This window comes from Geotrypetes seraphini, chromosome 2 (assembly GCF_902459505.1).
Source record: "Geotrypetes seraphini chromosome 2, aGeoSer1.1, whole genome shotgun sequence".
NCBI classification, from domain to species: Eukaryota; Metazoa; Chordata; class Amphibia; order Gymnophiona; family Dermophiidae; genus Geotrypetes; species Geotrypetes seraphini.
This window is the reverse complement of record NC_047085.1, coordinates 503381379-503396322: the sequence shown is the minus strand read 5'-3', so window position 1 is coordinate 503396322 and position 14944 is coordinate 503381379. Positions and strand designations below refer to the sequence as shown.

General features: G+C 44.3%; 1 protein-coding gene across 2 annotated transcripts; it reads right to left on the bottom strand.

Annotated features, from left to right (window-relative positions):
- Positions 1 to 1317: 1317 nt before the first annotated feature.
- LOC117354520 lies at positions 1318 to 14195 on the bottom strand. Of its 2 annotated transcripts, none has more exons than XM_033932191.1 (4): positions 14107 to 14195; positions 11978 to 12104; positions 3263 to 3370; positions 1318 to 2961 (listed from the first exon to the last, which is right to left on the bottom strand). In XM_033932191.1, exons 1-4 carry the CDS (start codon positions 14131 to 14133, stop codon positions 1535 to 1537), a joined length of 1689 nt encoding a protein of 562 aa, XP_033788082.1. In that variant the 5' UTR covers positions 14134 to 14195; the 3' UTR covers positions 1318 to 1534. The 2 variants fall into 2 exon arrangements, with proteins under 2 accessions (XP_033788082.1, XP_033788083.1); XM_033932192.1 differs by lacking the exon at positions 14107 to 14195 and adding an exon at positions 12635 to 13030.
- Between the last annotated feature and the right edge of the window lie 749 nt (positions 14196 to 14944).

The following is a 14944-nucleotide window of genomic DNA, read 5'->3' as shown; positions in this document are numbered from 1 at the left end:
AAGTTTGAAAATCAATAAAGATTAAAAAAAAAAAAAAAAAAAGGGAATAAAAATGATTTAATAGGAGATGCAGAAACAAAAAGGTATAGTTCCAGCTTTTTTTTTTGTACTATTACTATTGCACTGTATTTTCTTTTCTTTTTGGGGGTAGTTAGACCAATAAAGAGTCTCAGTCATGGTTTTTGGCTTCTGTTTCCTATATGGCTATAATCACCATGCAATTTGCTGAAGCTACAGGTAGACACATCGGAAAACAGGGATATAGAGTCAAGGCAGGGGACCTGAGATCATTTTCTAAACCAGGATCAAGCTGAAGGTGGTGTGTAGTCAGTGATCACAGGTTCATCTGCTGAAAACAAAATCACACCAGTGAAAAAGGGAGGACTTGTGATGGTGGTGATGTGTAAGACCCCTATAGTTCAGGGGTTCCCAACTAGAGAATGACACGGTGACAAAATTCATCACCGTCCACGTCCCCGCGGGAAACCATCTTCATGTCATTCTTTAAGGAGAGAGGGAAGAATCGGAGTATGAATGGCCACAACCACTGACCCGCAAGCTTTGCTTTGAAGAATGCTGGTGTAGAAGGACTGAGGTTGAGACAGACACTACAGAATGACAGTCTCTGGTATCCAGAGCAGATATTGTGATGTCATAATGCCTCATTCCACCAGTGCCTAAGAGCCAATCACATCAGTGATGTCACAATGGCTTCATTATCCTTGGCTCCCATAAGAATCAGAGTATGAATGGCCACAACCACTGACCCGCAAGCTTTGCTTTGAAGAATGCTGGTGTAGAAGGACTGAGGTTGAAATAGACACTAGAAAATGACATGGGATTATTTCCCACGGTTATCCGCGGGGACGGGAACGGTGATGAATTTTGTCACCGTGTCATTCTCTATTCCCAACCCAGTCCTCAGGACACATCTAGCTAGTCAGGTTTTCAGGGTACCCGCAATTACTTTATGTAGGAGAGAGATTTGTATGCCCTACCTTCATGGTAAAAAAATAGAAGGGGGGAAAAAGGAAAATAAAAAAAAAAACTGAAATAAAGGGAGAAAAACCCTGAACTGAAACATTAAGGGCTCCTTTTACAAAGGTGCATTAAGGCCTTAATGAGCGGAATAAATTGCCCCCCGCGCGCTAGCCGCCACCGCCTCCTTTTAAGCAGGCGGTAATTTTTCGGCCAGCACGCGCTAATCCGGTGCGTGCGCTAAAAACGCTAGCGCACCTTTGTGAAAGGAGCCCTAAAAAAGAAATGCTCCCTTAAGAGTGCATGGCACCGTGAAAATGAAAACTGCACAATTACTAATCCCGTTGAAATAAGTAAGCTTTAATACAGCGAAAGAGCATGTCGTCACATTTTGAGCATACATCAACGTTAACGCTAACATCATTTATCTAAGTGTCATTCTAAACTCAGGAACTGTAAAAACTGACAATGACACAATGAAAAAGCATGCTGCCCCATTTTGCTAATGAAAAAAAAAAAAAAAAAAAAAAAAATTAGCGCCCTCCAGCATCAAAATCTATAGTTCAATATTATGCGCTACACATGTAAGATACTCTAAAACAGGTCTATGTCCATACGTAGGCAGCAGCGCTGTTAACTTTTGCGTGACTTTCACGTACTTGCTCTTACCGCTGCCTGCTGCGCGGTTGCTTGCAAGGAACTGAGCATGCAGGTGCTCGGCGCGATCTTGCGCCCGCTGGAAGTGCTCAATCAGTTTATACGGGCTTGCATGTTGGCATGAAACTGAGGATTGGAATGCGTGGTGCCAACCTTCTACCGAATCATTAGTCCTAGGTAGTCCGTCCTCAACACGAGAGCGCATATTCCAGAGAGAAATTGGAAAGGTTGGAGGGGATCGATAATTTCGCCGCCTTCTACCGATATAATGGTCTTCCCAATAGTCGTATACCGGCTGCAGTTCATCGGGGCGTTTGTCATCAAGCTCCTCAAAACAGTCGCCGACGTTTTCTGGAGGAACAAAACTTAACGCCAATAGCATTTTTGCGTACAATCTGACATTCTCGTCGTCCCGGTAATTACTGGTCAAGCCCTCGTCCTGTATTTTTCGCCACAAGGATTGTCCAAGATGAAAGAGGCAGCCAGAAACGGAAGAATTTGGGAAAACTCTGCTGACGGCTTGCAGGCTTGCTCTCTCAAAGTCCATGAGAATGCTTAATGGCGACAACGTGCTTCTGCTTTCTAGGAGTTTCCTAAGTATGCGTTCGTACTCCTCTTCTGTTTTGCTGTTTAAGAGCACGAACACCATGGGCAGTGCACGATGATCTACAAAGGCATGTATCGTAAACATCTGTACGATCAATTCAGGGGCTACTTTGAATGTCCCGTCCATGAACCAGTGGCCATTTTGCTCAAGAATATTAATGTTAGCTTGTGTACTGAAAATAAAAATGCGGTTTTCATCGCTTTCTCCAGAATCCCACAACAGAAAATGTTCCCCACGCATTGTCACTTTGAGATGATCTGGAATTAGGATTTCTTGCACCGAGCGCGGATTTCCCATCGACATATTTCCTCGTTTTCTTTTCCTCTGGATAGTTCGCTGAATCGACGTGTACGAAGGCAATAATTTCGCCGCTTCCAAACTCGAGCCCGTCGTTGTTCCGTGAATAATCTGTCGGGGCTTTTCAACCGTGTTAACAGCTAGTTGGCGTATGTCTGCCATCATCTTTTCAGCTGCGATTTTGGCATTATCAGGCGCATGGACATGCGCTGTGATCGCCAAAGACGATCCGTCCAAGAGCCTCTTTCTTCTGCCTACACAATTGCGGCGCACGCACCGCCAGGATGACGATCCGTCAGCATTGCTTCTGTCGCAACGATATCGATATCCTTCGTGAACCCAGTTCTCTGCGCCCCGCTGTGATATTATGACGTCCATATCAAATATTGTCCTCGACAATAATATTGGGCTGAAAATAATACCTGCAACAAACGGATTAATGTAAGGTGGGATGCAAATACGCGCACTTGCTTATGCGCATGTGTCGTCCGCGCACTTGATTGTGCGCATGTGTCGTCCGCACATTTTGCCTTGTGTGCATGTGTTGTGTGCTCATTTGACGACACGCATGTATCCTGCAGCATTGGACGAAGCACGCTTGTCGTGCACGCATTCGACGACACGTATTTCTTGGGCGCGCATTTGTCGGCATACACGCACACATATGTCGGGCGCACATTTGTCGGCGTATTGTTCTTTGCAGCATTTGCTATTATTACTCACCTGTGTTTGCATGAGTATCTTCTCTCTCCTTCGGATCCCCAACACATGGCTCTTCCTCTTCTGTAATCCTTGATAATACTTCAGGATCGATGCTTTTATGGTCGGCACCTAGGAATTACAAATAAAATGGAGGATTATTTCCCTTACATTCACAGATATATATACAGCAGTAATTATAAGGGTACTACACATGATGAGGAAGGGAGAGGTTCTAACATAAGAACATAAGAATAGGCTTACTGGGTCAGACCAATGGTTCATCAAGACCAGCAGCCCGTTCTCACGGTGGCCAATCCAGGTCACTAGTACCTGGCCAAAACCCAAAGAGTAGCAACATTCCAAGCTACCGATTCAGGGCAACCAGTGGCTTCCCCCATGGCTTTCTCAATAAAAAGACTATGGACTTTTCCTCTAGGAACTTGTCCAAACCTTTCTTAAAACCAACTACGCTATCCGCTCTTACCACATCCTCTGGCAACGCGTTCCAGAGCTTAACTATTCTCCGAGTGAAAAAAAATTTCCTCCTATAGGTTTTAAAAGTATTTCCCTGTAACTTCATCGAGTGTCCCTAGTCTTTGTCATTTTTGACGAGAGTGAAAAATCAATCCACTTGTACCCGTTCTACTCTACTCAGGATTTCGTAGACTTCAATCATATCTCCCCCTCAGCCGTCTCTTTTCCAAGCTGAAGAGCCCTAACCATTTTATTCTTTCCTCATACGAGAGGAGTTCCATCCCCTTTACCATCTTGGTCGCTCTTCTTTGAACCTTTTCTAGTGCCGCTATATCTTTCTTGAGATAAGGAGACCAGAATTGAACGCAGTATTCCAAGTGAGGTGATAGAGGCATTATAACATTCTTAGTCTTGTTAACCATCCCTTTTTTAATAATTTCTAGCATCCTGTTTGCTTTTTTAGTTGCCGTCGCACATTGGGCAAAAGGTTTGATTGTATTGTCTACGATGATACCCAGATCCTTTTCTTTGGCGCTAACCCCCAAGGTGGACCCTAGCATCCAGTAACTGTGATTCGGGTTATTCTTCCCAATGTGCATCACTTTGCATTTGTCCACATTAAATTTCATCTACCACTTGGACGCCCAGTCTTCCAATTTCCTAAGGTCCGCCTGCAATTTTTCACAATTCGCACGCGTTTTACCAACTTTGAAAAGTTTAGTGTCATCTGCAAAGTTAATCACCTCACGCGTTGTTCCAATTTCCAGATCATTTATAAATAAGTTAAATAGCACTGGTCCCAGTAGATACCCCTGCGGCACTCCACTGTTTACTCTCCTCCATTGAGAAAAATGACCATTTAATCCTACCCTCTGTTTTCTATCCGATAACCAATTCCTAATCCACAACTGAACTTTGCCACCTATCCCATGACTCTTTAATTTTTCTCAGGAGCCTCTAGTGAGGAACTTTATCAAAAGCTTTCTGAAAATCTAGATACACTATATCAACTGACTCACCTTTATCCACATGTTTATTCACACCTTCAAAGAAGTCAAGCAAATTGGTGAGGCAAGATCTCCCTCGGCTGAGCCCATGCTGACTGTGTTTCATTAATCATGCTTGTCTAGGTGTTCCACATTTTTATTTTTTATAATCGTTTCTACCATTTTGACTGGCAGCGAAGTGAGGCTTACCGGTCTGTAATTTTCCGGATCTCCCCTGGAGCCCTTTTTTTATGTTCAAATATATTTTATTGAGCTCATGAAAAACAGCAAACAACGAGACAAATCAAACTGCAGATATGCTCACATTTTTGGTATAAACATTCCAAAATCCCCCCCCCCACCAAACCACCCCACCCACCCCCCCCCCCCCCGGGAGGTCCTCCTTCAAAACGCAACAAAGGCAAACAGAAAAGAATCCAGAGAAACAGGCATACCAGATACTTTAGAAAAGACAAAAACAAAGAGTCAACAATTAAGCAAACGGCTGCGAGCCACAGGAGTCATAGTAGTCCAAAATGGTTCCCAGACACATTGGAAGGTACGGCCTGGGAGAGAGGAAAAGTCCTGCACATCACGCCGCTCCCACATCAGTAGAGTAATCATCCGGCAACGCCAAATGGAGTAGTCAGGTGCATCCCCCTCAAGCCATTTCAGTAGAATACACTTCAGGGCCACAAGGACAGTCCACTTAAGGAAAGCAGCAGCCCCCCTCGTACGAGGGCAAAAATGAGGGATAACTCCAAACAATAATAAGGGCGAGCGTTGAATCGAAATGCTCCAAATACGTTCCACAAATGTAAAAACAGCATGCCAAAAAGCCTGGATGTGAGAACAAGTCCAAAACATATGACCCAGGCCCGCGTCAGGAGCCTGGCAGCGGAGACAGGTAGCAGTCTCGCGAAAACCCGAGAGATACGCCTTCCTGGGAGAAATGTACAAGCGAAAAATCAACTTAGTGTTGCTCCCAAAAGGTAGTGTATTTTCTAAAGACAGGTAACCCATGGACTGCCTGGAGAATCACATTATCAGGCAAGTCAATTGCAAGGTCACGGGCCCAAGCTTCCCGTAAAGCGGTAGAATCAAACATGGGGGACTCATCTTTCAAATGGCGATGATGGTGGAGCCCTTTTTAAAAATTGGCGTTAACATTGGCCACCCTCCAATCTTCAGGTACTACAGGCGATTATAGCGACAGGTTACAGATCACTAACAGCAGGTCAGCGATTTCATGTTTGAGTTCTTTTAGCATCCTGGGATGTATACCATCCGGTTCTGGCGATTTATCACTTTTTGACTTGTCGATTTGGCTCAGTACATCTTCCAGATTCACCGAGATTTCTTTCAGTTCCTCCGCATCATCACCCTTGAAAACCATTTTCGTTTCAGGTATATCTCTTACATCTTCTTCCGTAAAGACCGAAACAAAGAATTCATTCAGTCTTTCCACTATGGCTTTATCAACCCTGAGCACCCCTTTCACTCCTTGATCATCCAACGGTCCCACAGATTCCCTCACAGGTTTTCTGCTTCTGATGTACCTAAAAAAATTGCTACATGAGTTTTTGCCTCTTTTGCAAGTTTCTCTTCATATTCTTTCTTAGCTGTCTTTATCAATGCTTTGCATCTAACTTGCCAGTGATTATGTTTCTTATTTTCTTCATTCGGATCCTTTTTTCATTCTTTAAAGGATGTTTTTTTGGCTCTAATAGCCTCTTTCACTTCACCTTTTAACCACACCGGCTCTCGTTTCCTCTTCTTTCCACCTTTGCAGATATGTGGAATACATCTGGTCTGGGCTTTCACAACGGTATTTTTAAATAACATCCACTGGTTTACAGTCCTAACCTTTGCAACTGGTCCTTTTTCCTCATTTTATCATAGTCGCCCTTTCAAAAATTAAACACCCCTTCAGTAGATTGTTTCCCAGCGGACCCAACATAGTTAACTCCCGCTATATCTTAACAGTTCAGAGTGGTTTACAACAAAGAGAATCTGCCAGACGCAGATGAAATACAAATGGAATTACATTAACTAGTATGGTCGGGTTTCTATAGCCAAAATTGTCATACAAAGAGATTTCAATAGGTTTCCTTAAAAATTTGGTAAAGGGAAGAATTCACAGAAGAGGTTTCTCAGGTAAATTTGTCATACAAATAAGATATCACAGATTTCCTAAAATTTGGTGGGACAATGAGTTCATGAATAGGGCACTTAACATAAGAACATAAGCAGTGCCTCTGCTGGGTCAGACCAAAGGTCCATCATGTCCAGCAGTCCGCTCACGCGGCGACCCATCAGGTCCAGGACCTGCATATTAATCCTCTATCTATACCCTTCTATCCCCGTTTCCTTCAGGAAATCATCTAATCCTTTCTTGAAACCCAATGCCATACTCTGTCCTACCCCTGCCCTCTGGAAGCGCACCCTCTGGGTGAAGAAGAACTTCCTAGCATTGGTTCTGAATCTGTCTCCTCTTAATTTATCCGAATGCCCTCTCGTTCTTGTAGTCTTCGAAAGTTTTAAGAATCTGTCCTCTCCACTTTCTCTATGCCCTTCATGATCTTGTAAGTCTCTATCATGTCCCCTCTAAGCCTCCGCTTTTCCAGGGAAAAGAGCCCCAGTTTCTCTAATCTTTTAGCATATGAAAGGTTTTCCATACCTTTTATCAATCTCGTCACTCTTTTCTGAACCCTCTCGAGTATCGCCATATCCTTCTTAAGGTACAGTGACCAATATTGGGCGCAGTACTCCAGATGCGGGTGCACCATCGCTCGATACAACGGCAGGATAACTTCTTTCGTTCTGGCTGTAATACCTTTCTTGATAATACCTAGCATTCTGTTTGTCTTCTTAGAGTCCACTGTGCACTGTGCCGACGGTTTCATTGTCTTGTCTACCAGTACCCCCCAAGTCCTTCTCTAGGCTACTTTCTCCTATTACCAGCCCTCCCATCTTGTAGTTGTACTTCGGATTTCTGTTTCCTACATGCAAGACTTTACATTTCTCTACATTGAACTTCATCTGCCATCTCGTCGCCCACTCCCCTAGTTTGTTCAGGTCCCTTTGTAAATCTTCGCAGTCCTAGCCCCATTAAATAGTTTGGCATCGTCTGCAAATTTTATTACTTCGCACTTCATCCCCGTTTCTAGATCATTTATAAATACATTGAATAGCAGCGGTCCAAGCACCAACCCCTGCAGAACACTTGTGACCCTCCTCCAGTCCAAATAGCGACCATTCACTCCTACCCTCTGCTTCCTACCCGCCAACCAATTCCTGATCCATCTGTGTACATCTCCTTCAACCCCATGGTACTTCAGTTTCCGAAGTAGGCGTTCATGGGGTACCTTGTCAAAGGCTTTTTGGAAGTCTAAGTATACGATGTCTATGGGTTCCCTTTGTCCATCTGTTTGTTAATTCCTTCAAAGAAGTGCAATAAGTTCATCAGGCACGATCTTCCTTTGCAGAAGCCATGTTGGCTTGTTGTCATAAGTTTATTCCTTTCTAGATGCTCCTCGATGCTATCTTTTATCAGTGCTTCCGCCATTTTCCCCGGAACCGAGGTCAGACTTACTGTTCTGTAGTTCCCCGGGTCACCTCTTGATCCCTTTTTAAAGATGGGCGTAACATTGGCTATCTTCCAATCCTCCGGGATCACGCCTGTTTTCAGGGATAGATTACAGACTTGCCGTAGTAGTTCCGCTATTTCCTCCTTTAGTTCTTTCAGTACCCTAGGGTGGATTCCGTCCGGGCCCAGTAATTTTTCAGTTTTTAATTTTTCTATCTGCCTGTGTACGTCTTCAAGGCTTACTTCCATGGATGTTAATTTTTCTGCCTGGTCTCCTTTGAAGATTTGTTCAGGTTCCGGTATGTTGGATGCGTCCTCTTTTGTAAATACTGACGAAAAGAACATGTTTAGTCTTTCCACCACTTCTTTCTCCTCCTTCCTATCTTCGTCATCCAGCGGTCCCACCTCCTCCCTAGCCGGCTGTTTCCCTTTAACATATCTGAAGAATGGTTTGAAATTTCGTGCTTCCCTGGCTAGCTTCTCTTCATATTCTCTTTTTGCTTTCCTAACCACAAGGTGACATTCTCCTCGGTTTTGCCCTTTTTCCATTTCTTGAATGAATCCTTCTTATCACCTATCGCTTTCTTCACTTCTTTAGTTATCCACGCCGGGTCTTTTGTTCGGCTCTTTTTGCACCCTTTTCTGAATCTAGGGATATACAGATTTTGCGCCTCGCTCACCGTGTCCTTGAATAAAGGCCAGGCTTGCTCTACGGTCTGTGTTTTCTTTGAGCAGTTCCTAAGTTTCTTCCTTACCATTATCCTCATCGCTTCGTAGATTCCTTTCTTGAAGTTAAGAGTTGTCACTGTGGTTCTCTTTCCCTTTGATATTCCTACTTCAACTTTGAACTTGATCATATTGTGATCGCTGTTTCCCAACGGTCCCACTACTTCCACTTCCTTTGCAGGTCCTCTTAGCCCATTAGGGATTAGATCCAGAGTAACATTCCCTCTCGTCGGTTCTCTGACAAGCTGCTCCATGAAGCTGTCCTGTATAGCCTCCAGGAATCCGGTCTCCCTGGCGCATTTTGGGATAGTTGAAGTCTCCCATAATAATTGTGTTACTGTTTTTGCATTCTCGGCTTCCATTTCTTCATCGGTAGCTTCGGTTTGCCAAGGTGGATGATAGTATAGGCCCATCTTTATCTCGGGCCTTTTCCTTCCCGGTTTTCCTCCAGACATTAGGGATTCCAAGGTGTATTTCTGCACCTGTATTATTTTCAGTCCATTCAATTCAAGGCCCTCCTTAACACATAACGCTACACCTTCACCCTATCACTGTGATATATTTTGTACCCAAGTATGACAGTGTCCCATTGGTTATCTTCCTTCCAGTAGGTCTTGGAAATGCCTATTCAATCTATCTTTTTGTTTCCTCCAATATATTCTAACTCTCCCATCTTGTTTCTTAGGCTTCTGGCTTTTGCATACAGACACTTCAAACAATGTTTGTCATATCTATTTACAATTTGCTCAGTAGTTGGCATGGATAATTTGCAATCACTGGCTCCCTGTCCATTTCCACATATGGCTCAGACTTCTTTTACTGACCTACAAGTATACACTTCTCCCTCCGTATTAGCGGTTTCAGCATTCACGGTTTCGATTATTCACGGTTTGTAGCTTGCTGGCTCCTCCCCCAAAATTACATCAGCTTGCATAGAGAAATCGCCAATTCCAAGCATTTACAGAGAAAATCGACGATTCCCAGCACTTTCTTCACCGTGTTTTGCCTCTCCTTCAGGAACAGGCCAGATCTCCCACCATGTTATTCGCAGTTTCACCATATTCATGATGGTTTTTAATAGCAAACAGCGAATAACATATGAAAAAGTTATTTGCGGTTTTTCTGTATTTGTGGTTCTGTTAATCCCCTATCACAGCGAATACGGAGGGAAAAGTGTATTCACTCTGCAGATCCTCAGCATCTCTCTTCTCTAAATCTCTCCATACACCCCGCCCTGAGAACGCCCCTCGTCAGGTAAGTCTCTCTTGTCGGTACTCTTCTCCTCGGTGTCAGGTCAAAAGCGCGCCGGGACAAAGGCGCGCCCAGACAATTGAGCGCAGCGCGGAGGCGCGCGCCACTTAAAATTACTGTTTTTAGGGCTCCGACAGGGGGGCATGGGGGGTTTTGTTGGGGAACCCCCCCCCCCACTTTACTGAAAACTTCACTTTTTCCCTGTTTTTAGGGAAAAAGTTAAGTTTACAGTAAAATGTGGAGGGTTACAACCCCCTAAACCCCCCACAATGCCGGCGCGATGTCTATTAAGTAAAGTGGGGAGGTTCCCCAACAAAACCCCCCATCGGAGCCCCTAAAAACTGTAATTTTCTTCGGCGCGCGCCTTTGTCTTTCGCGCCGTTGTCTATGAACCCTTCTCCTCTACTACCAACTCCTGACTCCATCTCTTCTACCTTGCTGCTTCATATGCCTGGAACAATCTGCCTAATTTGGTGTGTCGGGCCCCCTCCCCAGCAGTATTCAAATCCAGGTTAAAAGGCCCACTTTTTTGAAGCTGCATTTAAGTCCTAACCCTACCAACTTATAAAGCACCAATATCTGTGCCATTCCCTCTATAGTCCCCTACCCTATCCGCCTTATCAGTCCCCTTGTAAATCCCTACCTGAGCAGTATGCATAGATTCACCTTTTGCCCTGTGTGTCTGTCTTAATTAGCTCGTAAGCTCTTTCATGAAAACATAAGAATAGCTTTACTGGGTCAGACCAATGTTCCATCTAGTCCAGTATCCAGTGTTCAGAGGCCAATCCAAGTCACAATACCTGGCAAAAACCCAAATAGTACCGATCCAGAGCAAGCAGTGGCTTCCCCCATGTCTCTCTCCTATAGACTTTTCCTCCAGGAACTTGTCCAAACCTTTTTTTAAGCATGGACCCTCTCTTAAGTATTTATTGTACAGGGCTACATGCATCTGGCAGCACTAATAATAGCAGTAGTAGTAATAACCATGATTATCACAAATTGTAATGTAATTGCATCACATCACCACCAGGGGGGTTTTACACAGGTATCTGCAGAATAAGCACAAATACAATCAAATCAGAAAACAAGCAGAAATAAGGAGGGTAAGTTACATTTAGCAGATCAGAACCGACGCACAGGAAAAGATTGCGAGTCGGTTATGAAGTTTACAAGCTCCTGGTCACAAGGAGTCAGTCAGGCAGAGAGAGACCTCAGGGGAATCTCAGAGGGGGCTAAAGAAGCAGAACCAAGCAGGGCTTCATGGAGGGACAAGAGAAAATCCTGCAGGCCTTGAGCAGGTATCTGGTCATGAGAAATCAGGCCTGACCCACTATGGCTATTCTTATGCTCTTTTGGCGTGCCAGTGATGAGAGGCTGATTTAAAGGATGCTTCAATGTGATCACTTGATGCCAGGTCCTGATCTTTTGTGATTCTCTACCCCTAGCTTTCAGCCCTGCTCCAAGAACTGGAAGAGGATTTATCTCAGATTTAAAGGGGGGGGGGGGGAACTAGTAAGACACACAGGAAGGTCTAATGGTTCCTCAATCCTGTCACCAACACTGCCATCCTTAGACAGAGAGCAGAGTTGAGACAGGCTTTAATCATATGTGGAAGGTTTTGGACAAAAGGAGGTACAGGAAAATATCTCAAATTACTTTTATTAAATTGGTCTCTGCGTCTGCTAAAAAAGTACATAATGCAATCCTTACCTAGTGAGATCAAGGTTTCGTAATTATTTTTCATCACCTCTCTGTAAAGCTCCTTCTGCTCTTCATCCAAATATTCCCACTGCTCCTTGGAGAAAGAGACAGTGATATCCTCAAACGTCACTGGCTCCTGAAACACAGACCAGAAGTAAACGGTGATATGTGGAAGAGCTTTGAATACATTGCAGGTCAGATGACTTTATTCTGTCAACATTATACCATAGGAAAGAGGACTCTAGGACCCCCCTCTTTCCCCAAAATCACCAGATTGTTTCTCTTTGAGTAGCCCGACTCATTTTTCTTTAATGTACTTCAGGGTTTGCACATCTGACTATGAGGCCGATATTCTGGGCTATTTAGGATATCCACAATGAATAGGCATATACATTTATGCCTGGAGGTACTTAAAATGTTTCTTCTCCAAATTTCCAGGATTATTAATAATTTGATATACCGACCATCGACATGTATCTGGTTGGTTTACAATGCTAAAAATGTAAAATTTTAAAAAATAAGAGTGGGGTAAAAACAAAATTGTGTCAAAGACACTGACATGTAGATACGAGAGGAGTTTGGGGTAGGGAAGATTAATAATTACATCTTAAAAAATAAGGGGAAAAACCAGCAAGGAAAGGGGGGGTGTCGATTCTCATATCTTACTGCGATGGCTGGAAGCATTGCCCCCATCCTGGCAACATTGGCAAGTGACCATGATCCAGCTGTCGTTGATGGTCCCAGCGATGGCAAGATGTCTGGGCTCCTTTAACCCCTGCAGCACGTGGTTACTTACTCAACTTGTAATCTGACATATCCTTTCACTGTGTTCTCACTCGGGGCTTCTCAGCCCACACTCCAAGGTTTGCAATAGCAGCAAACACGATTCATCCCTAGTTCACACCTGATTCTAGGGTGGGGGAGGGGAGGGTGAAAATTACAAAACTGTTTCCCCTTGCTCTGTAGATTATTGTATTGTGGCAGTTTTGTGGTAGATTATTGTATTGTGGCGAGTTTGAGACCAGTGGTCTCAAACTCGCGGCCCGGGGGCCACATGCGGCCCACCAGGTACTATTTTGAGGCCCTCGGTATGTTTATCATAATCACAAAAGTAAAATAAAATAGTTTCTTGATCATATGTCTCTCTAACTATAAATTACAATATTATTCTTAAGACTTAGCCAAAAGGAAAGATTTATAAAACTATAGAGTTTTACCTCATGCAAAATTATCATTTCTTTAATAAGACATTAATTAAGTTTTCTGAGGCCCTCCAAGTACTGACAAATCCAAAATGTGGCCCTGCAAAGGGTTTGAGTTGGAGACCACTGCTATAGACTGTGTTGTAGAGAGTTGCACGGGAACAGAAATCCCACCCGCTCCCGCCAGGATCCTCTCTGTCCCCCACCCATCTCCGCAAGGAATTACCTCCATCCCCGCCCGTCCCCATAAAAAGCGGCAATTACTTCTTGCAGGATCATCAATTCCACAGTTTCTTTTGCTGTTTTCCTTGTAGAATCTTTTTGGTGGAACCCTTTTTTTATTTTCTGTTCAGGTAATTAACTTATAAACCCCCCTCCCCCCCCCCCCCCATTTTTTTTTTTTTTAACTAAGGCTGACGTGTCCATTATGTTATATGGACGAACCCTGCTTCCAAAGCCTTCCATTCCCATGGGAGTCCCGTGGGCCAGAGGGGGGGATTCCCGCGATCCCCGTTCCCATGCATACCTCTACTGTGTTGTTCCTCATTCTGGTCAATAAAGATGATTGATTAAAAAAAAAAAAAAAAGTCAGTTCTCATGAAAAGAATTCCTCTTGTGCTTTGGAATGCATCTGATCATATCTACCATTTCCCAGTATAATCTATTTTTTTTAATCACTTTGGCTGGGGGGGGGAGAGAGCAGGGAGGGAAAAGCAGCAGAAAGAGAAAAGAGGCTGGAGATCGGGGGGGGAGGGGGAGAGAAGCAGGGCGGGAAAGGAAAGGGGAGAAATCCCACGAGGCGGAAGCTAACGGCGCCCTAAAGGCAGAGGAGAACCCGGAAGAAAAGAGCAGAAGCGGCTCTTCCGGGGGGGGGGGGGATCGAGCCGTGCGGGGCTCCTTTCCCGCTTCTGCATCGCTTTCCTGCCACTTTCTTACCTGCTGAGCAGAAAATCCCGCCGCCATCCTCCAACTCCGACTCGGTGCAGGCCTCAGATCGCCTCCTAATGGCTTCAGACGAGGAAAGGGGGCGGGGGAAAGATCGACGAGAAGCAGGAGAGAGGGATGGAGGTTGGGAGGGATGCTTCTGACTGCTGCCACCTACTGGACCCTCCCGGCACTGACTCCCAGAGGAGCTGCAGGGAGGCACTAGTTCCGGGTACAGTATTTTGTGGCATACAAAAAAAATTAAATTTTTTTGCTTTGTTATTGATGTCCCAGGGTCTGAGCAGGGCATGCAATGGCAGCTCAGTATTCATTAAGCCTCGCTTACATCAGGTGTAGTTTCTCCAGTATTTAACTATGGTACTCCAAAATTGCTGATAGGTGTAGACTCATCTCACTGAAGTGGTCTTAAGACCTGACTGAGAGAGGAAGAGCTGGTTGGCTCCTTGACTTTCTCATCAAAAGCATCGATGTTGATGGCTGCCTAGACCATTGAAGAAAGGAGAGCTAGATTGAATCCAGAGATTGTGGATGACTTGTTGTTCATTCACAGATTAAAAAAAAAAATCAGAACAATAAAGTATAGATTGTGTTGATATAGGCTGGGTGCTTCAAAGTTGTAAAGAATGTTGCTTCTTTTCTATACTTTAATAAAAAGAAAAATATAAAATCATACCTGTTGAGGCTTGTATGGAAGTGGACAGAGCTCGGGGGAGAGGAGGGGGTGGACAGATCTTTTCCTCATGTCATTCTCTACTTCTGAGTCTATTCACCTTCATCCTATTCCCCCTCATTCCAGAGCCTCAGTTGAAAGAGAGTTGCTTGAAAATAG

Coding starts and splice junctions, on each gene's coding strand:
- LOC117354520 (XM_033932191.1), bottom strand. CDS start 14,133: ATGGCGGCGGGATTTTCTGCTCAGCAG. Junction 3,371..11,977: donor CGAAACCTTGATCTCACTAG/GTAAGGATTGCA, acceptor TGTAATTCCTAG/GTGCCGACCATAAAAGCATC. Junction 2,962..3,262: donor AGATACTCATGCAAACACAG/GTGAGTAATAAT, acceptor CGTTTGTTGCAG/GTATTATTTTCAGCCCAATA.